Source organism: Mesoplodon bidens, assembly GCF_964165515.1.
Source record: "Mesoplodon bidens genome assembly, chromosome: 11".
In the NCBI taxonomy this organism is placed as follows: Eukaryota; Metazoa; Chordata; class Mammalia; order Artiodactyla; family Ziphiidae; genus Mesoplodon; species Mesoplodon bidens.
The window spans coordinates 89,569,869-89,590,031 of record NC_138167.1 but is presented as its reverse complement, the minus strand read 5'-3'; the positions used below and the strand labels follow the sequence as shown (position 1 = coordinate 89,590,031).

Below are 20,163 nucleotides of genomic sequence, written 5' to 3'. Positions count from 1 at the left end.
CCAATTACTTCAGCCTCCACAGATGCATATTAGAAAAAAAGCTATTAACGAAATTGAGTTATTTGTAGTCAGGTGGATGGACCTAGAGTCTGTCATACAGAGTGAAGTAAGTCAGAAAGAGAAAAACAAATACCGTATGCTAACACATATATATGGAATCTAAGAAAAAAAAATGGTCATGAAGAACCTAGGGGTAAGACAGGAAGATAGACACAGACCTACTAGAGAATGGACTTGAGGATATGGGGAGGGGGAAGTGTAAGCTGTGACAAAGTGAGAGAGTGGCATGGACATATATACACTACCAAATGTAAAATAGATGACTAGTGGGAAGCAGCCACATGGCACAGGGAGATCAGTTGGGTGCTTTGTGACCACCTAGAGGGGTGGGATAGGGAGGGTGGGAGGGAGGGAAACCCAAGAGGGAAGAGATATGGGAACATATGTACATGTATAACTGATTCACTTTGTTATAAAGCAGAAACTAACACACCATTGTAAAGCAATTATACGCCAATAAAGATGTTAAAAAAAGCTATTAAATATCTAAAAGTATTAGAAGGTTTCAAAGCTAAAATATTTTGATCCTTGCGAAAACTGCAAGGAGAATAAAAGGATTCGGTTTTATTCTGAACATATGTTTAGACTAAGAAAAACAGGGAGGCTAGGACCAGACAGTAGCTATAAATAGATGTCAAAACAAAGAAAAATGTTTCAATCATTTTGTTCTTCTCCATCAAGGAAAATTCTGAAGAATTTAAGAAACAATGACTTAGAAGGAAATGAGATGGAATGTAGGTTGAAAGCTCACAAGGACCTTGAAAAGTAAATATTTTACAGATTGGGACAAAACACAAGAATCTGAAATATCAGCAAACAGGTGGTAAATTTACCTTTTCCTTTCCTCTAGTATTTCCTGACCTGAATACAACACAGCTTGAAACCTGAAGGTGAGCGTCAGCACAGAGGGAGAGAGCTCCAGGCAAGGCTTAAAGTTCTAGCTCCAGTAAGGAGAAAGGGTGCTTAACAATTCTCACAGACAGAGCAAAAATCCCTCTTATTTCTCTCTTCTATGCATTCTCTCATGTCCCAACCCTCAGGCAATTCCAAGGCAGTGGTGGCAGAGGCTGCAATGGGAACCCAAAGGAGCCAAAATTTTTAGGGAGAGGAATTTTCTTCTCCAATTGGTAGAGCTGTAATTAATAAGGTGGGAAGGCAAAGTAGTGCCCCTCCCCCTCCGCCACGTCCCCTTTCTGCCCTCCTGCTGCTGGCTTTGCTGCAGACAAGAGCACAACAGCTGAAGTGCAGGGCGCAACAGGGCAACAGATTTGGTTCGAAGTAGAAGACAGCCCACATAGCAGACTGTCAATAGGGAGTTGCATAGGCAGAACAGAGCCAAAGAGCACTGTAAAAGCTTTGAAAATGATACCGGAACCATAGCCCACATAAAGCAGGTTAGCACATGGGGCCTGAACCTATCCAGACTTGCTAAAACAAAAATATATCTGCATTTTCCATACAATTTAACCAAGATCCAGAGTCACAGAATACAATATTCAAAAGTTCAAGAATATAATCCATATTTATGTGGCATAAAAAGAAGCAAGAATATCTCAACTCTCATAGGAAAAGAATCAACAGAACCCAAGCTTAAGATGGCACACATTTATTATATCAGTTTCTACATTTCCATGTATTAGCTTACCTCATATATGATATGTCATTTTCTAGGTCAAGATTTCTCTTTTTTAATTCTTCTAACTCTTTTTCTGACTCCAGTGCTCGCACTTCCATAACATGATCAACAGTCATGCCAGTTGTTTTTAGTTTCCTCTGCAAAGTAAGTTTCTCTTTATCAGCTCTGTGGGATTTAATACAGAATCATGAAAATATACCATTCAGTGTTTGGCTTGTTCAATTTATTAAATTACAGCTTGCTTATTGTAAGGCCAATATATAAAAATTGGATCATTCTGTATTTGCTTATGAGCTAACTTATTTCAAAATTATAGGAAACTACACTTATAAATTGTTAAAATATATTTAATACACATTTTAAAGAAAATAAAAAGTGAACTATAGACAATAAATGATAATTAAAACTAAAAAATTTTTCATATTATCAAGTACACAAAAACTATATAACTTCCAGGTCAATTAAAGACTATACATAATTAATTAGGTTTACATTAAATTTAAACTCACTTGGCAAAAAGATCCTTCAAAGTATTCAATTGCTTTGTTAGAATACAGACTTCCCCCTCTTTCTCTTTTAACCTGTTTCGAATTCCCTCTATTTTGGTTTGCCACTTTTTACCTTCTTCCCACCTAATTACTTCTTCTCTGGCACTCTGTAAATAATAACAAAGGAGGAAGAAAATTACCAATACTGTTTTTTAGAATGATCAATTACAATTTACTAGAACAATCGTAAACCAATACTTCCTAAAGAATACGTAAACAGGTTCATTTTGCTATGTCACTTCTAGAATCTTTAGGCCTGCCAAGCTGTAAGCAAAAATGCCCTTCAGTCTAAGATTCTGTACTCTATAACTTGACAGATAAAATTCCGGGGAACAGTCTGGACTAATGCCAACACCCCTAAAGGAGTCTAATACAAATGGATGATGACTAAAGTAAAGTTCCAACAAAGAATGTATATGTATAAATGACCAACCCGATCTTGTCAGCCCATAGCAATCTCCTAGTATCACAACTCCTTCAAGTCTTCAATGCACATTATTTCTCTTATTCAACAGATATTTACTTAGTGTGAATCATGCACCAGGTACTACTCTAAGTACTAGGAATAGAAACAATGAATAAACCAGACAAAAAAGGCTTATCTTCATGGGTATTACAGTCTAGTTTATGTTGGTTGGTTGGTTGGCTGGATTAGGGAAGAGAGCAAAATATAGACAAAAAACAAGAAAAAAAGATTTTTGAAGTATGTTAGCTGGTGATAAGTGCTTGAAAAAAAAAAAAACAAAAAGGGAAGGAACTAGGACACTTCAGGGCTAGGTGTTGTGGGTTGTTATAATTGAGATAAGGTGTCCAAGGAAAGTCTATGTAATGCAGAACAGTCCCATGCACTGAAGAAATATCAAGTGTCCTACTGAACATTCATATAGTTAAAAATTCTGTTCACAATTGTCTGAGACTTTATGTCCTTTCCACCAAGCAATTTTTTAATGGTTTTACTATGTACTGAATTTTCTAGGAATACAGCAGCCTTATAAAAGTAAAGACTACAGACGTAACTTTGCGGAGAACTACAGAAACAACTGTTTACCATTTTGGAAATCAAATTAACAAATGGCAATGCCTTTGTGACATGTGGGGAGCCAACAGGCCACATTTGTATTAGTCTGCATTTGTAGCTCTGAATTCATATCGATGTTTCCTAAAGGTGGAAGCACATGACTACTTCATTATGTTTTCTATGAAGCATTTACATGGTGAATTATGAAAAATATATTAATACGCTTATTATTTTTATAAATTATTTTCCTTTTATGTTTCTCCTTCATATTTCATTTAGGGCATTTACGGTGAAATTTTGAAATTATGCACGTAGGTAGTTTATATTAACTAAAAATTTCATTTGGAATAGTAAAGGGGACATTATGAAGCACCGTATTTACTATAAAAGAGAATGTTGGGGCTGAAAGGATTAAAAGCCACAGTTTACTGGCCAATTTTTTACCTTATTTATCTAGTTCAGCTAACATGTATCCTTTAAAAAAATGTAAAAAAGTTCAGTAAGTGTTTGATAGTTATTAACTTCTTTTTTTTCTAAAATACATACAAGGAATTTTGTGTATTTCCAGAAATGTAGGTATTAGTTGAGGGCAAAAGGTATATGTAAACAATTCTGCAGCATGGTGTACTCTGTAGAGATTGGGCAGTTCTATCCCATCTGATATTATTCTCTGAAGTAGGAGTGAAGTAGGGAAACAAGACTGAAGTAATTTAAAAATAAACAGAAAAACAACAAAGGCAAATGTCACCAATGGTCTGATCTCGACTGGGGGAGAAAAGAGGAGAAGAGAGGACGAGAAGTTCTCTTTTTGTATTTTCTGTACCAATAGCTTCTTATCATAAATTTCAGGATAATGTTATTGCATTTTAAAATTTTCATTCATCCAACGAATACTGAACATCTACTACATGACACGGACTGTTCCCGTGGCTGAGGATACAAAAATAAACAAAACCGGCCAAGTTCCTGCCATCAAAGTTAACAGTCCAAAAGATGAACACATGGATAAGTAAATTTCTAGTATGTCAGATAGTAATAAATGCTACAGAGACAAGCAGAGAAGTGTAAGAAACAGGAATGCAAGGACTGGGGGTGGGTTTTGTTATCATATAGATAGGCCTCAAACATTGTTTCTTTTTAAAATTAATTAATTAATTTTTTAATTAATTAATTTATTTTTGGTTGCGTTGGGTCTTCGTTGCTGCGCGCAGGCTTTCTCTAGTTGTGGCGAGCAGGGGCTACTCTTCGTTGCACTGTGTGGGCTTCTCATTGCAGTGGCTTCTCTTGTTGCGGAGCACAGGCTCTAGGTGCGCAGGTTTCAGTAGTTGTGGCACACAGGCTCTAGAGCACAGGCTCAGTAGTTGTGGCGCACAGGCTTAGTTGCTCCGTGGCATGTGGGACCTTCGCGGACCAGGGCTCGAACCTATGTCCCTGCATTGGCAGGCGGATTCTTTAACCCCTGCGCAACCAGGGAAGCCCCTCAAACATTGTTTACAGAGAAAAAGGTGTTGAAATTTCAGTATGAAACCATTTTTTGAGTAAAAAAAAATTATAAATTAGAAATGACCAATGCTGTGGAATCTGAAAGAATATTCTCATCAGATTCCTGAATATAGACTGTAATATTATTGTAGCTCTCTGTGTTCTCATTCTTTTTCTAATATCATACCCTGGTATAGACTTGATGGCTTACAAAGACTTTCATATATTATTTCATTTCATATCAAAATAATCTTGAGAAGCTGGAATTACAAATAGTATTATTTCTATTTTAAGGAGAAATAAACTGAAGCACAGAAGTTAGAGGTCCAGGCAAAGGCACAAGGCTACTGAGGTATTCTGATAGGAATCAGGTTAGGAACTAGTACCCAAGGATTAGACTTATGACCAAGTAGGGAGGCAGCAAAGAAAGCAATCCTGAAGAGTAAGGACATTTTGACCTTGCAGTTTTCACCAGCAAAGCTTCTGACAAGTATGTTGTGGTTCCATGTATATAAATGCAAACATTTAGATCAAAATTATACTGACAATGATAAATTTTCATAAGGAAAATGTTTTTCTAGAATATATCCTACTAAGACATTTTAATCCCATTACCTATTTTCTATTCAATGCCATTAAAGATACTTAATTTTCTTTCATGTTATTGAAATTATCTTATAGATATGAATATTTTCTGGGTAAACGTTACAATAAAAATTCTTCCTAATTATGGCTCCTCCACTGAGATTTTCTTCAGGGAGAAACATTACTAGTAACACCAATATTTCCAAGGTCACTTTTGATATTTTCAATGCTACTTATATCTTAAGTCTCCAGTTTATTATTTACAACATATTTTTATGTGGATTTTAGCCAATTTTAGTTTTTCCTTGGGTTATGTCTATCAGTAATTTTTACTACAAAATAGCTTACTAGTTAACTTGTAAGAAAATTTTAAGCTATTTTTCTCACATTACAGAATCAATTTATGAGTGGGTTGGTTATTGATTATTACTGCAAATATTGAATATACTCCAAGTCACTTTGTTTACCCTGAAATAATAGTCCAGTTCATTGAAGGATTAAAAAGGACACATTTGGGTCAAGATAGCAGAATAAAAAGCCCAGCTTTCTTTCCCAAAGGTCTATATAAACCAATCTATATAAACAATTACATTGAGAAAAGTGATAAATACAGCTGAATATGTATGGTATGAAGGGATTTGGGATGTACTGAACATCAGGAAGATGATATAGTAATTTCTGAATACGAGTTACATTATTGGTGTCTCTTCAAGTAGACCTGTAAATTCTTAAAGGACAGAAACTTGTCTTAAACTTCTCTATGTTATCCAGTACCATTTATGGTATATGTATCAGGTCCTCAGATCAATGAATTATCTGTTCTTCAATTACATATTTAACTAAGTCTATTACTACCTTAAACATATCAGTACATTTCTTCACGTACCTTTTCTTTCATAGGTTTTATTTCTACCTCATCCACCTTTTTTTCCAGTTGGCTTTCTAGCTTTTTAATTTTCTTTTGGAGTTCTTCAATTAAACTTTGTTTGTTATCTATCAGAGCTTTGCCCTGAAAAATAAGATGTATTTTTACATTTTATAAATAAAAAAGTATCAAACAAAATACACAACAAACACTCCAGTTGTAGAAACTTTCTGAGACTACAGCTAACCATGCTTTCTAAATGACACTATTGATATTTAAGAATAACATGGTAGCTACTTCTGTATTTTAATAAGATATGCTACCCTAAAACTACAAATACAGTGAAGGTCACTGAGAGAATTAGTAACTACATTAATCAAAGTGATTTGAAAGCTAGTTTCAGCAAATATTATAGACAGAGTGAAAAAGTGGGAATAAACTACTACCTGCATATTATAAATCAAAACATTATCACAATTAAATATAAAATTACCTGTAATCCGCTGGTTAATCTTTTAATTTGCCTTTTCAGTTCATCATTCTCTTGATCAATTCCATCTTTCTCTCTAAGCATTTTATTATAGGCTTTTTGGTTTTTTTGTAGTTCACTGGTTAAGTCATTCAAATTATCAGTTAGTAAGTTCTCTCTGTTTTTACTTGTTTTAAGAGCTTCTTTAAGTTTTAAATTTTTTTCACATAAATCTTCAACTTGTGACTAATACAAGATAAAGAAAGGTTTAATTCATGCATCTTCAGCAAGTATCAATGATAAAAGCAACAATAATAGAGAAAGTACACCATTAATACTTACTAAGAAGAAAGTTTCAGTCTAAATTTTTAAGCACATACATGCAAAAAAAAAAATACCACAAACTACATAAATTTTTCTAGCTTCATTTCAAATGAACCAAGTCTACTTTGAGGGGAAAAAAACCCCAAAACATGAAGAAGCAGTCTAAAGCAATTCATCTTTAACAAACACCTAGAACCAAAATTTTATCAAATAAGCAAATGTTTCATTATGGCTGAATTAATTTATTAGAAAAACAAGTACATAGCAACGTACACAGCAATTTCTTTTTTGAACACTGAAGCATAAGAGTAGTATAAAACAAAATCTCTTACTCTAAGTAGTTTCTAATCTACTTTGTAAAGACAAGACATAAAAGGGTAGCTCACAATACTAGACAGTATATATAAGCCACTAAAAAGGAGTTCTTAGCTGTCCCACATAGTAACATTGATGGGAATACTGGTACTTACTATATGTCTTGTTGAATAAATTATTACAGGCCAAAAGGGATTACCAATAGCACTAATAGGAAACTAGTAGTATTATAGCGCAGTTACGAGAAAAACAAACTCTCCTGGAGAGTCAAAAAAGGCTTCAAGAAAAATGACTGGAAGAATGTAAAGAATTCAGAGAAGAAATTTCAGGCAAAGAGAAAGGTATTGAAGAAGACATCATCAAAGGGCTATACCTATTTATAAATTTATTACTGAATGGATTTTTACCGTCAACTATGCTAATGATTTTGATAGGCACAAGAGATTTAAAAAATCTGACTAAAATCCAGTCCTTACGTGGTTTAATGGCAATGAAGGGGTATATGGTTTAATGGCAATGAAGGGTATATACAAATAAACCAAGAGCAAATAAAAATTACAAACAAAATAAAACATATACAAAGTAGATTTTTCATTTTACTCAAAATATACTATATGAAACTTTATGTAAAGAAATTTGAAAATCATCATTAAATGTATATGTTTTGGAGAAAAAATTTTATACAGTACCAAACTTAACAATTGGGTAAGAAAATAATAAAATACATTGTCAAAAAATAATAAATAACTTCAAAAAAAGGCTTTAAAGTTAGGCAGCTCTGAAGATTAAATGTCAAGGACCACAAGATTTCCATAAACTATTTCAGGGGCTAAAAAGGGAAAGCTAACTAACTCATATTATGAACTTAGCAAAAACTAAATGGAAAATTCTGAAAAGGCAAAAGAAATAAAACAAAACAAAGGAATCTGTACACCTATCTCACTTATCAATATAGAATTTAAAATCCTAAGAAAAATGTTTCTTAAATTTAATTCTGTTAGGAGAAATAGCTTATAATGGCCTATCCTTTGCTAATCCCCAAGATGATATTCAGTGAGTACAATAAAGATGCTTAGTGTTCAAAACTGTGTGTAGGACTTCCCTGGTGGCGCAGTGGTTAAGAATCCGCCTGCCAATGCAGGGGACACAGGTTCGATCCCTGGTCTGGGAAGATCGCACATGCCACAGAGCAACTAAGCCCGTGCGCCACAACTACTGAAGCCCTCGCGCCTAGAGCCCATGCTCCACAACAAGAGAAGCCACCGCAATGAGAAGTCTGCGTACTGCAACGAAGAGTGGCCCCCGCTCGCCGCAACTAGAGAAAGCCTGCACGCAACAACAAAGACCCAAGCAGCCAAAGATAAATAAATTTACTAAAAAAAAAACCAACTGTGTGGACATGTGTATATCTACCAATAATTCATTAGAATAAATTCCTTATTCATTATTAAAATTACTATATATCCAAGTGGATTCTCTTCCAATGGGAATTAGCAGGAATTCTGTTATATTAACGCACATGTTGATACTCACCTTTAGCTCTTTAGTATGTCGATCAACAATCTGTTGAACATTGAGATTTGCCTCTTTCTGAGAAGTCGTGGAAATAATACGTTCTTCAGCTGCTGCTGTCATTTCTGCCCGAAGTTCCAAAAGTGCCCGACTAAGGGCCTAAAAGTTACAACATACATAATTTTTTTGAAAAATTGGTATTTTATATAAGCAATACAAAATATACATAAGCTTTATTACTTTAAACTGTTTTCCTAAAATACCATGTGTTTAATCAAACAGAATTCACAAACTAACAACCCAACTTTTTCAAATGAATTTCCTTTAGTAAGTGAATTCAATTCTCTCCAAACTGAGTGTGAGAATTCAAAATCTTGATAATAATAATTTTGAGAACCCAGCATCAAATCAAGCAATCTGTACTACAAAACACAGGCATGTTTTGTTTTCAAACTTCCAAGTTGAAATATTTATTTAAATTACTCACTTAGTACATACTTCCATGTGAAATTAATTGAATGTAAGCAGACAAGGAAAGTTACAAGATTAGAAGACTTAAAATTTACCAATAAATTTCATGAGCTGGCATAGAAAAACAGCAGCACCTTCTAAAACAGTTAAGTATATAAAATCTGAGATAAATAAAAAAACTAATAAATCTGTTAATCCACTGACCAACTCCTTTTCATAACACTATCTCTGCGATCTCCTTCTTTAATCTTTCCCCCTCTTATCCTAACTCCCTCTTAATCCCCAAAGTTACTTAAAATTTTTCGATTATTCAAATTGTTCAAAATAGCCTCAGTAACATACAATCCTAATAGGTAAGGAGAGAAAATAAATAATGTAATGAAGATTTCCCTTTATTTCCTACAGCTAACCCACAAATCAGGTTGAAAACATAAAAAGATAAATTAGACTATATCTGAACTTAAAAACAACACCAATCTATAAAGCTATTTAAAAGAATTATAAAGACCCAACCCGGCTCAAGATAAGGCTTATACTTTTTATTACGAGAGAGATACATGCTATCATCTTCTACAAATCTTCTGTAAAAGCAATCTACCACATGTTTTTCTTAAATATTGATAATTTTCTATTGTTACTTACTTTTTGTTGTTTCTCTTTCAAGGCTAATTGGCTCTTCAGCCTTTCTACTAGATTCCTCATTGTAGTTGTTGGAGCTCTTGAATTTGCTTCTTTTTGAGCCTGAAGTTCAGATGTTAAACTCTGCGACTCCTTTTGTGACTGGGCCAGAAGACACCTCAAATCCTCTACTTGTGCTTTTATTTGTTTCACTTCATCTGCATGATTTTCTTGGAGCCTAATATAAAGCAAACGTATGTACTTAATAGAGTAGTTGCTGCAATTAACAATTTGATTGACACAAATTTTACAAAGAACAAATGTTTGGTCCTCAGCATACTTAAAATCTAAGATTTGATCCAAATCCAAAAGATGAACAATTCTTTATTCTACTTAACTACTCTTAAACTTAACATAAAATAGAGTTTTTTCTTCCAGTTTCTACTATTTTTTGCAGCAATTGCATCAAGTAATTTGTGGCTCTAGATGAAATAATATAGAGAATGAACAAAATAACACTTTAGATATTATGGCTCCTGCGAGATGTGACTGCTTCCTTGGTATCAGGGATTTCTCAACCATGGCACTATTGACATCTTTGACTGGATAATTCTTTATTGGGGCGGGGGTTACTGTCCTATGCATTTTAAAACATATTTAGCAGCATTCCTTGCCTCTACCAACCAGATGCCAGTAGTACATCCTAGTTGTTCATCAAAAATGTCTACAGACAATAACAAATGTCCCTGGAGCGGGGAGAGGAGAGCAAAATTACTTCCGCTTGAGAACCACTGCCCTATAACGACATGTTACAAAGACAAAATATAAACCTTCACAGAAATCACATGTATTATGGTTCTAAAGTCACTAGTATTGTATCTATAACTCTATCTATAGCTGTATACTATATAGAAGTAGATACTATCAAAAGACTTAGTTAATTCAATTAATCCTACTGCTCATTCAGTATTAATTAGCGTTATAAACTGAATTATATCCAGTTCACTGTGCTTATATAGACACTGCATTAATAAGGTCACCAATATGGAGATTCAAATGATTAAACTTTGATCAGTGAGAGGAAGGTCTGTTAAACCACGAACAGGTATTAAACACTCTGAGACTTGTTGCTTATAGCAAAAACTTGTCACTTTAAATAATCATCAAATTGTAAAAATACAAGGTTTCACTAAAAAAATGACAAAGAACTATAATTTCTTAAGACGCATTAAAATATGTATGCCAATGTGCACACAGAGAATAGAAGTATAATTTTAGGCTAAAATGACATGGTAAGGTACAAAACAACTTCAAGTATTTCATGTGGCAAAAAATTATATATACAAGGTAATGCCAAAAAATGATTATTTTCTACATCCAGGAATTAGATTCAGAAATGCAAGAAATTTTATGCTCTGAAATATGACAGAAACTTACTATATCAAAAATAGCATCTCATGTATAAAATTTAACAGAATGGGGAAAATTAGATTGAAAATATACCATATGCTATTGCTAATTCTCTTTTCTCTTAGAGAATAACTTATTTAAAGTAGCAGCTTCTTAAGCACAAATAGTGTTAGTTTTGTCAGAAGCATCTTGGGTAAATGAAAAAAGAACCAAAGGTTCTAATAAGGGCTTCAGAGATGGAATGGAATTATAAGTCAAGTAGTTAACTTTCTTATTTTTTTCAGATAAGAAGCTGAGCCTCAGAGAGATAGTTCTACAATGATCACAAAATGCCTAAATATAAACCTATTTTAGTTTTAAAATACACATTCTGATAAATGGTTGAACAATGTTTAGAATCTCTAATATAGAGAATGCTGTGAGTCCTCTACTGTCACTGTGGTTAATACAAACGATTGGTTAATTTTTCATTCAACAAATATTTGAGCCTTTAATGTATGCCAGAAACTGTTATAGATATGTAAATAAAAGTTTTCTGTTTACATGTTACTTTACAATTTCCAAATTACTTCCACATACATCAGCATTTGGCCTTTATACAACCACCTTGAAAGAGCCAGTGTCAGTACAGTCATTTCACTTTTCAGATAATAAAATGGAAATTTTAAAAGGTTAAAGATGAGATTCTATACAAGAATCTGAGTTGGCTCTTGACTCAGACTGACTAGATTCAAATCGTGGCTTTCCCATCTTCTCCTAGGCATGTTACTGAGGCTTCCTGTAGCCTAGTTTCCTAACTGCAAAATGGAGTGAATATCCTATGCCACAAGTAGGACTGCGTATAAAATGAGATAATATATTCAACATTTTTAGAACAGTGCATGACATAACAAATGCTTACATTTATCTTTATTATATCATTATTCCCATTTGCCAATATCTACACTTCTAAGACTTACCGTAACTTGATATTTTCAAACTCTTTGACCTTTAATTCAGTGACTTCTCTTTGTCTCTCTAAATCCTGAGATACTTTTCTTAGTTTGATCACAAGTGAGGAGAGAGAGTCATCTTGTTCTGCTACTCTCTGTTCCATCTCAGCCAAATGAGTAAAATGCTTGTTGGTAGGAACTGGAGTAGGAGACTGTTTTATTAAATCCTATGAAATATGGTTGGTTATATTAGCCATGAGCAGGTACAATGCAATGCCATACTTACTCCATAATTTTAACTTGGTTCCTTAAATGATCAAAATATAATATCAAATCTAAAATGTAATGATTTAATAAGTAATGAAGGCTTAAAGAAGATAGGAAATATAGATCTTATTCTTTATATTCCCAGTATATGGCAAAGTGCCTACATGTAGTGGAGGATCAATAAATAAATGTTGATTGAATTAATGAGTTAAGGCTTGAGGAAGCTAAGGTTTGCTTAAGGTCATTTCGCACATATAGAATACAATGATCAAAAGGAGGCAAGAATGAACTGAATTCAGAACATGGAAAGCAGTTAGACACAGGTAAACTTAATGTGCAGATTTGAAAAGAAAGACTGAGGTCAGATCATGGAAGGCTTTGAGTACGTGGCTAAGAAACATAAACATGATTTTGTAGGCAGCAGTAAGCTACTAACAAATGTCGGTCTAGGGAAAAACATGATTAGAGCTGTGTCTTTAGATTATTCTGGCAAAAAAAAAAAAAAAAAAAAAGGTAGGATGGCTTCTAGTCCAAAAAAAAAAAAAAGGAGAGCTAAATTTTCAATTGCATGGTCTCAAAAATCAATAAAGAATAGAACAAAGTTCTTAGAATCTTACCCAAGTTGTTTCTTTGAATTTACTGAGTGAACTATCAGCCTGTAGTTCTAATTTATGATGAAGAATATGAAGGTCCTCTTCATGTTTCTTAACAATTTCTCTTTGTTCCTGTTTTATAAGAAATCAAAACTATATCTTATATTATGATTCAAATAAATTCACATTCTAAAGGTCTTAAATATTTTCTTATCTTTACCTTCTAAAATCCTTATGAGATAGGGAAGGAACAACATCTGCATGTATATATTTATACCTGTATACATTTCCCCTAGCACATGTTCAAACTGACAAGCCCAGCCTTAGAGCATAATTTATTCTTAATATTAGAATAATATGTACCCATCAGCTTCTAACTTGTTTCTAGCAAATTTTTAAATGTCAGATTTTATTCCCTTCCAAGTTCTAGCAAATTTGATTTCCACTGATACCTGTGTGACAGATTTCATTCTAACTTACTGCCTCAGTCTTCACCTATTAACTCAAATCGTATTTTTCAAAATCACACAGTTTCACCATGAAAGCCTAATTTAGCAATTTAGTCACTACGGTCCATAACACAACTGCCAGTTTTACTGACAGATCTGTAATCCAATCACGTGAAAGTAACAATACCTGACTAGAATCATTTGAAAACAAGAAATGAAATACCACTTCAGGGCAGAACAGTATTTGGCATTTGTCTAAAGAACATCATAATAAATAAAAGAGCATAACATAATATAATAAAATACCTCTCTGGCTTTTTCTAGAAGATGTTGATACTTCTTTAACACTTCTTCCTTTTGATTTAACCTTGCTTGCATGTTTGCAATGGTCTGATGAGCAAGTTTCAATGTGTGATGGGATTTTGGTTCCACCTCTTTTCTTCCTAGCTCAGCTATAAGCTTTTCTCGTTCTGCAGTGGCAGGCAATCGAAGCCTCAGTTCATTAATTACTTTGTCTCTTGACAGAATATTTTCCTCTGCTAACCGTAAAGCAGATTCTTTTTTTTTTAGCTTCTGCAATGATCAAATCAGAAAAAAATACATTTTTCTTTTAAAAATGCTTCATCTGGATTTTAGTCAGATTGGCTATAAGCAAGGAAAGGAGTTTCATTTTATTTTTCACATCATACTTATAATAGCCAAATGATACTTAATAAGGTTAATCGACTGTATTTCTATGTGACAGCAGTTATCTACATGTATACTTTACTTATCTGTAAGATTATCACATGTGTTAGAAACTTCACTGTTATGATGAAAATGAAATTTACTTACAGTACTTTATTTAGGTCTTATAGATTTAGAACTAGAAATGTGTGGTGGTGATAGATTTAGAAAGAAAATGTAATAAAGCATTCCTTCTATTTTGGTCCACTGACTATTAGAGCACTAGAAGAATAATCTATAAAGTCAACAAAGTATAAAAGTTGGAATTTTAGTGGCCTGAGTCAATGGGTCACTATTATAAAATCTGCAGCTTATCAAAACAAAACAGAAGAAAGTGTGTTCTCCTCAACAGAATTAAGGCAGATATTTAAAATCTAGCAACTCAGCGGCAATACACATAAACAACAAATTTACAATTACAGAAGACAATCTAAGTTTCCTCAGTTGGTTTAAAAGTGCACAATTTAAAAAATTATTTTAAATGTATTTACAGTTAATATGGTTTTCATTTTAGTTGACATCTAAACATACTCGGTTTATACTATTTTCTGTAGAATTTAATAAAGAAGACAGATCTAATCATCTATTAACCAAATTTAAGACCTAGATTAAAGTAAGAAATAATTTCTAATTTACCTTCAAACCCTTTAACTATCTACAAAAAGGAATAAACTGAAAATTGATTCAGAGTATAAAACATGCACTTCAAAATAAAACATAAAAATAAACAAGGATGAAAACAATTCTTGATCATAGAGGGGAAGGAAATACATTGTTCATAAAGCTACAGTCAAATGCTCTTTTTGCTTCCTTTCAGGCTAGCAACTGAAGAACATGCCCCAAAGTGGCAAATAATGATGAAAAGGAGAGTAATTTCAAATTAGCCATATCTGCTGTTCTTTATCAGCTACTAGAAACATTATAGGAGAATAAAAAAGGAGAGCAGAATAAGCAACAGATTCATCCTTTTATGCTTCATCCTCATTTAAAAATATTACTTAGAAAATGCCACAAGCATACCTAATAATGCACTAATCAAAATGCAAATTCTTCTAATTACCTCTTCTAGTGATTTGCACGTTGCCTGTGTTTCTAGGATTATTCGAATATTCTCCTTAATTTTTCTTAGAGCAATCTCAAGTTGATTTGGAAGGGGCAAACTAGGGTCTGGCATTGATCCTGTAGCCTCTTCAAACTATTGAGAAATAGAATTTTTTTAAAAAAGCAGTTGCAGCATTGAGAAGAACAATATTAATTTTTACAACTATATGACATGACATGGTTAAACTCCACATACAGTTGAAACATAAAAAGATACCATCAATTAAAATTCCATCCAACTTTAGAAAATATTTCTATTTGTTAACATTATAGGCCGTGCTACAGAGTAGCAAACAAGACTAATCATTCATACCTTCTGTGCTGCATTTAGTATTTCATTTTGCTGACGGTCAAAAACATCTAGTTGACGTTCTAGCTCAACTTCTCTCTGATCCCAGGCCATTTGTCTTTCTTCGTGAAACTGAAAAAGACAATTTGGGTCAGACACACACAGAGATACTCACCAGGAATTTTTACACACATTTTTCTTATTTAATCCTCACAACAACCCTTTGAGGTCACTATTATTTTCATTTTATGGAAAAAGGAAGTAAATTCAGAGATGAAGTCATTTGCCTAAGATCACAGAGACAGGCAGATGTGGAGTCAGGATTTCAATCCATCCATGTACCCATCCATCCATTCATCCAAAACACGTTTAATGACATTCTGTGTGGCAAGCACTACTCAAGACAATGAGAACACAGCAGTGAACAAAACCAAGTACCTTTCACTACAGAACTTATACACTAGTGAGGGGGAGATAGTCAATAAACAAGTAAGTATGTAATATGTCAGAGGGTGATATGAGTGCTATGGAGTAAAATGAAACTAGGTAATCCCTATTCAGGGAATCTTGATGATAAGATTTACTGTTGTAGACTGAGTGGCTAGTGAAGGCCTCACTGATAAGGTAAGACATTTGAGCTAAGACCAGAAGGCAATGAAAGCATTATCAATACTGGTATCTGAGGTAAGAACAATCTAAGCAGAAGGAACAACAGAATTTCTGAAGCAAGCAAGCATGTGCTTAGTGAATATCATCTGCCTCCAAAGCTTTTGTGCTTTATTCTACACCAAGCTGCCTTCTCCTATTCCATCAGTGAGAGCCAGTAGAAACTTGTAACTGTGAAAAGTCAAATAACTAATATTGAAATAAAAATTAACTTACCAAATAAGTTTGCTTATGAATTATTCCTTTTAAGACTATTAATGCAACTAAATAAATATGTATTTTTAGAATAGTTTAAAAAATAAGAAACAGAATATTTTATAACAATAATAATGGGAGCTACACTCAATTAGGAAAATAATGTAGTCACCCATGCAATGTTGTTATGTTAAAAATCTTAGCAACAAATACGAAAGTAAATATAAAATGAAACCTTATTCTGCTGCACAATATCTTCCTCCAGACTACTGATTGTATGCTCATATTCAGAAATTATATTATTCAAATATTTTATTTCTTCTTTATCTTTGACTAATTCTCGACTGAGTTTAAGCTCTTGAAGACGGAGTTCTTCTATCTTCGTATGCCAAATGATTACCTGAAGATTTACAAATTATACATACAAATGTAAATACTGTATAAACAAACATTTCTCCACTGATCTTAATGATTTTAATTCAAATTAATGGACATTCTATAACAAAATAAGATATAAAATTATCCTTGGTTGTTCCACAAGGAAAAGTTTATTTAGAATTTCCAGACTTTTCTAATATGTGGGATCTTAACATAAAACATTTTTCAAATGATGTTGGAATGGATATCACTAACATTCACTTTCATTTATTCATTTACTTTCATATATTTACTGAGTCCTTAGTGTATGTATGTAATTACAACATTCATTTTACTTTCATAAATAAAAATCCTAAATGTTTCTAGCCTAGAGAATAAAATTTAATTTCAAAATAATTATTTTTCATTTAATTCCTTCCAAATGAGGGCAAAAACAAAATTATATTAAAAAATAAATGTGGGCCTACTACTTGTAAATAATTTTAAACATAATAATTATGAAGAGTAGAATTCAACTAACCACTATAATGTTCAAGAATAATTATAATTAGTATTTAATTAATATATAAACTTTCCTAGAGTGTTTAAAATTCTTTGATATTATACAATCTAAGCATTTCTATTGAAACCATGGCTTAGAGGAGTCTCATTTTATTTATAAAAAGATATCCAGGGGCTTCCCTGGTGGCGCAGTGGTTGAGAGTCCGGCCCTGCCGGCCGATGCAGGAGACATGGGTTCGTGCCCCGGCCCGGGAGGATCCCACATACCGCGGAGCGGCTGGGCCCGTGAGCCATGGCCGCTGAGCCTGCGCGTCCGGAGCCTGTGTTCCACAACGGGAGAGGCCACAACAGTGAGAGGCCCGCGTAACGCAAAAAAAAAAAAAAAAAAAAAAAAAAAGATATCCAAATAGCCCAAGCTCCTAATTTATAAAACCTGAATTAATAAATTATACATGGAATTTTGTTCATATATTAAGCATTATTCACACAGGCACATATTAACTCAAAGTTATTATGTAACTCTTTTGAAAATAATGAACTTAAAATCAATGTTTTACCTTTTGGGCTCCCCTGGCATCCTTTAAAGTGCTTATTAACTCTTCCAGCCCCTTTAACTTTAATTCCATCTCCAGTGTTTTGTTCTTCATATTTCTATGTTCTTGTTGAGAATTTTTCATTTCTTGCATTATCTTCAGTTTGTCGTTTTGTAACTGAATCATTGTTTTGGAGAACGTTTCCTGCTGTGCCAAGGGTAAAGCTCCACTAAATTGCCGTCGTAGAGACTGAATTGTTTGGCGCAGATGTGTTGCTCTGTTTCTCCCCTCCAAACGGGCAGAATAGAGAGCTTGTTCTTTTTCATCAAGTTTCTGCTCTAAGCGCAAATTATGAGCCTCCATCTTCTGCAGCTTAGACGTAACGGACTCCAACTTACCAAGAGCAGTAGCCTCACTAACTTGAAGAGAGACAAGGCGTTGGTGCAGCTTGGCAATTAGTGCCTTTTCATCAGACTGTGCCTAATATAAAAAATATATGTTTGTAGGAAGTTTCAAGTTTTCCCAATGAAACTTATCACGGATTTAAAATCACAATTTACTAAATAAAATGTAAAACAGGGTGCTACATGAGATCCTACAAAAATCTAACCGTGCTTTAATTGCAAAAGAAGTGTAGAAACCTAGAATCAAACTTATTTAAAATCTAAGTCTGGCATCTAACAGTTGGAATATTACTGTTTTTTTAAAAACTTCCATAAATTAATAACAGTATTGATAATAATACTAATGTAGACAATGTGGGGTTTTTTAATCCTAAAAAAACTTATAATGTGAGAATATGTGAAAAACTATATATAAATACAAGAGAAAATATTGTTATGAGAGACATGTTTCTCCTCACTGTCTGGACTTTGATCAGCAGCCAGCACAATGCATCTGTAAGCATTTAAATGCTTTTCTGTGTTATGAATGGCATTTCAAATTAACAAGTTTTTCTAATCAACTTACAACTAACAAAAATAGGAGCCTCTATCTGATATATCCTCTGATTAAAACTACAAAATCATCCCAATATCTAATGTAAATTTAGGAAAAAGAAAAGAATCTATATAGAAGAGTTAATACTGCACATACCTGATAGTCTAACAGCTGCATTCTGATGGACTCTACTTCCTTATCCCTGGACTGTTGTTGCGCATTCAAAATTTCAACTTGCCTTTTGGCAATGTCAGAAATCTCTTTTAGTCTAGGAAGTGATAAGATACTTCAGATACAATTGGGTATATTTTCTAAGTAAATAAATACTAAAATTTCAAATTTCTAGACCAACATCTCTTCTTTGTATGAAATACTAAAGTTTCCTGAACTGTTTCATGAAACATAATTCCATGAGGAGTTAACAAATGTTCTGTAAAAAATACTCCATTCCCAACATTCCTCTCCCTTGAAGACTTATATACATATCATATCAAATGCTCTGAGAAGTTCCAGAGTAAAAACTTATTTCAACCTGTACATATATAGCATTTTCCAAATGTATACGGTCAAAGAACTCCTCTCTCACATTTTTTTTCATGAGATGCTTATTATCATGGTTTGGTATAGATGGAATAAGGTATTAAGTAGGCTTACTTGATAAACTGTACAGTTAAGAATACAGAAATTTAAAATTGCCAGGTTCCCTAGATCAATTAATGTATGTTTTGATTTGCTTTATTTTAATTTGCTAGTTACCAGAAATGTGAAAAAGAGATTACACACTTACTACAATGGCAAAAAAAGGGTGGCGCTTGATGGTAAGTTATTAAATTTCCTATACGACTATTTTGATAACATTAAACAGGTAAAATAAAATGCATTTTACTTTGGGCTGGAATAATTTTAGTTCAGCGTAACAGATAAGTCAGGTTTCCTCATATTGATTAGAAGCTCTTACCGCCAGTTATGTAAGTTTTCACCAATTAAAATATAACAAAATGAGTAATTATAAATTAGTTTACTTCAAAAGATGAAGTACATGAGGTGAAAGGAAGAATAAAAAACGGGGTCATTCATAGTGAAAAGGGCTGGGAATAACTGATATTCCCAAAAGGACTATCAAGACTCTAAAACAGTGGCTATAACTTTATGGGTAAGCCATAAACCCTTTTTACTAATTATTTGTGCTAGACAGATCAACTCAGGGATCCTCATACTTTTCTAACGAAGTAACACATAATTACAAAAGAGTGATTAGACAGCATCTACCTGGCATACACA

The 20,163-nt window shown here is 33.3% G+C and overlaps 1 protein-coding gene across 3 annotated transcripts in view; it reads right to left on the bottom strand.

The window, feature by feature from the left end:
* The window catches only part of CEP290 (centrosomal protein 290), a gene marked incomplete at its 3' end in the record, with an annotated part of 91,415 nt that overhangs the window by 19,641 nt on the left and 51,611 nt on the right, over positions 1–20,163 (bottom strand). For all 3 annotated transcript variants that reach the window (XM_081248282.1, XM_081248283.1, XM_081248284.1), the window contains exons 29-42: positions 19,039–19,150; positions 17,968–18,423; positions 16,767–16,931; positions 15,695–15,802; positions 15,341–15,475; positions 13,861–14,127; positions 13,130–13,237; positions 12,273–12,472; positions 9,928–10,141; positions 8,836–8,973; positions 6,688–6,909; positions 6,216–6,338; positions 2,206–2,351; positions 1,706–1,861 (exon numbers count right to left, since the gene is read on the bottom strand). In XM_081248282.1, the coding sequence (XP_081104408.1) occupies positions 1,706–1,861; positions 2,206–2,351; positions 6,216–6,338; positions 6,688–6,909; positions 8,836–8,973; positions 9,928–10,141; positions 12,273–12,472; positions 13,130–13,237; positions 13,861–14,127; positions 15,341–15,475; positions 15,695–15,802; positions 16,767–16,931; positions 17,968–18,423; positions 19,039–19,150 (2,550 nt within the window). The remainder of the gene's footprint in view (positions 1–1,705; positions 1,862–2,205; positions 2,352–6,215; positions 6,339–6,687; positions 6,910–8,835; positions 8,974–9,927; positions 10,142–12,272; positions 12,473–13,129; positions 13,238–13,860; positions 14,128–15,340; positions 15,476–15,694; positions 15,803–16,766; positions 16,932–17,967; positions 18,424–19,038; positions 19,151–20,163) is intronic.